Source organism: Sinocyclocheilus rhinocerous, unplaced genomic scaffold, assembly GCF_001515625.1.
Source record: "Sinocyclocheilus rhinocerous isolate Xijiao unplaced genomic scaffold, SAMN03320098_v1.1 C36987525, whole genome shotgun sequence".
NCBI lineage: Eukaryota > Metazoa > Chordata > Actinopteri > Cypriniformes > Cyprinidae > Sinocyclocheilus > Sinocyclocheilus rhinocerous.
In genome coordinates, this window is record NW_015787120.1 from 1 (window position 1) to 2,313 (window position 2,313).

Here is a 2,313-nt window from a genome sequence, read left to right on the forward strand (position 1 = left end):
GAAGAGGACCAAGGCCATCCCTGTTGGGGATCCCATGTGTGAAGAGACACGCATGGGTGCCCTCATCAGTAAACCCCACATGGAAAAAGTGCTGGGCTTCATCAAGCAAGCAAAAGAGCAGGTACTGCAGTACAGTGATGTCAACATTAAATAAATTTATTTTGTAAATGCATCATAGATTTTATTGTGAACGATGTGTCCAAATATGTTTAAAAAAAAATTTGACCTCGCAATGTTTAATTAAAATGTCAACTCAATCTTCTGCTAAAAATGACAAATTTCTCTCTGGTTACATATGCCAGATGTATCCAGTCATTTCGTCTGCATAAACCCCACCCCTCCACAATTTACTGCAAGCTTGCATTCATGTTTTTTTGTGCAACGCCCACATCTCAAAATCCAATCCACTACTTTTCTTTTTCTTTTCCAAAAATCCGACTCAAATATACCTCACGGTATGGAAGACAAGGTCTTTCACTTCTTCCATTTTATCACGACTTGAACTACTTTATTGCACTTTGTTTGTTCAAATATTGTTCATGTAGGTGAAAAAAAAACTTTTATCATTGTTGCTTTAGGGTGCAAAGGTTTTATGTGGGGGAGAACGATTTGTTCCCAGTGATCCCAAACTGAAAGATGGTTACTTTGTGTCCCCATGTGTGCTGGGTGAGAAAGCCATATTATTACCTTCATATTAATTTGTATGTTATATAACAAATGCTTTAACTTTATCTCAAAACCAGCTTGATTCTGAGTCACCTTTTCTTTATCTGTACTTAAGTTTACTGTACTACAATATACACACAGACAACTGCAGGGATGATATGACCTGTGTGAAGGAGGAGATCTTTGGCCCCGTGATGTCTGTTCTGCCTTTTGACACGGAGGACGAAGTTCTTCAAAGAGCCAACAACACAACCTTTGGATTGGCATCTGGAGTCTTCACCAGGTGACTCCACCATACAACAATACAATACAATACAATATCCTTTCTGGTGATACCTGTTTTTTTTTATTTTTTATACTAAGCTGATATTTTAGCATTTTTGCATTTTCATTTATTATGATTATTAAATCGTTTTGTAGGAATCACTATCATTTAGTTATCTACAAAGTAAACTAGCTACCCTAATATTAGATTTAACATTCTCCTGTGCTCTGTTTTTGTAGGGATATAGCTCGTGCCCACAGAGTTGCTGAAAACCTTCAGGCAGGAACGTGCTACATCAACAACTACAATGTTGGCCCTGTGGAAGTTCCTTTTGGGGGCTACAAGATGTCAGGTACTCCAAACTTATGGTTTCATGGGTGATTATTGATGGTGTCATATACAGGAAAAGCTAAACCTAAATCTGTTCTGCCAAGAGTTTTAGTACACAAGTATATTTAGTAAAAGCCCGAGAGATCTAACATTAATATCCTTATTTTATTTTAGGGTTTGGAAGGGAGAATGGACAAGTGACCACAGAGTACTACTCTCAGCTCAAGACTGTTGTGGTGGAAATGGGAGATGTGGAAAGCCTTTTTTAGGCTATTGTGAGGTTAACCACCAGCATTCCTGACAGCAATGTGGTTTCCAAAGTTCTTATGAGCTATATGAAGTTTGCCATGTAACATCTTAAAAATGCATTTTATAACTAACAGTCCCTTACTTGAAATGTAGCCAAAAGCTACACTGTTGTTGTTTTGATTGTCCATATGTCTGTCTCAGACTTCCAGATTGTGTTGGTATGATATTACTAACATGTAAGAACACTAGAACAGGCTTAACTGTTTCAGTTCTGTGAAATGTTTGACAAACAGAATTTTTTTCACAATTTTCAAAATGCTAATAGTTCAAAATACTCATTAGCTCATTAAAAGCAAGTGCCTTCTGGTATGTTTCTACTGTAGTTATATTTCACAAATGTATTGTAGTCGCCTGGTGTTAGATTTGTTTGTTTTTCCTCACTATATCTCTACCACTCAACGCCATGAAGAATTTGTATTCGACTGGTGGTTGACAAGTTTGTAGTATTTCAAATAAAAGTACCCTGGATTTCAAGAGCAAAAAATTGTCTGTAACCTTACTTCACTTTTATGTAGCTTATGTCTGTGGTGTGAGAGGTTCCAAATGTTTGTCCTTACAGGCAATGATGGGGGTTATTGTGAATGAAAACGTGAATACTTTAGATGTGTAATAATATCAGGAAGTGTACTCTATAATTTATTAAATTCTATTTATTCCTCAACTAAATTAAGATAAGATGAAAACAATGTCACTGGAATCAGATTGCTGCAACATGTATGCATAATACATGCACTTGAAATGAA

The 2,313-nt window shown here is 36.4% G+C and overlaps 1 protein-coding gene across 1 annotated transcript; it reads left to right on the forward strand.

The window, feature by feature from the left end:
* Nucleotides 1-4: 4 nt before the first annotated feature.
* On the forward strand, nucleotides 5-2,054 carry LOC107736792 (aldehyde dehydrogenase family 9 member A1-A-like; the record flags this gene model as incomplete). The annotated part of the gene is made up of 5 exons (XM_016548141.1): nucleotides 5-121; nucleotides 579-666; nucleotides 808-949; nucleotides 1,171-1,283; nucleotides 1,436-2,054. Coding segments are annotated over 5 exons (555 nt in total), but the record flags the coding sequence as incomplete, so codon positions are not given.
* Between the last annotated feature and the right edge of the window lie 259 nt (nucleotides 2,055-2,313).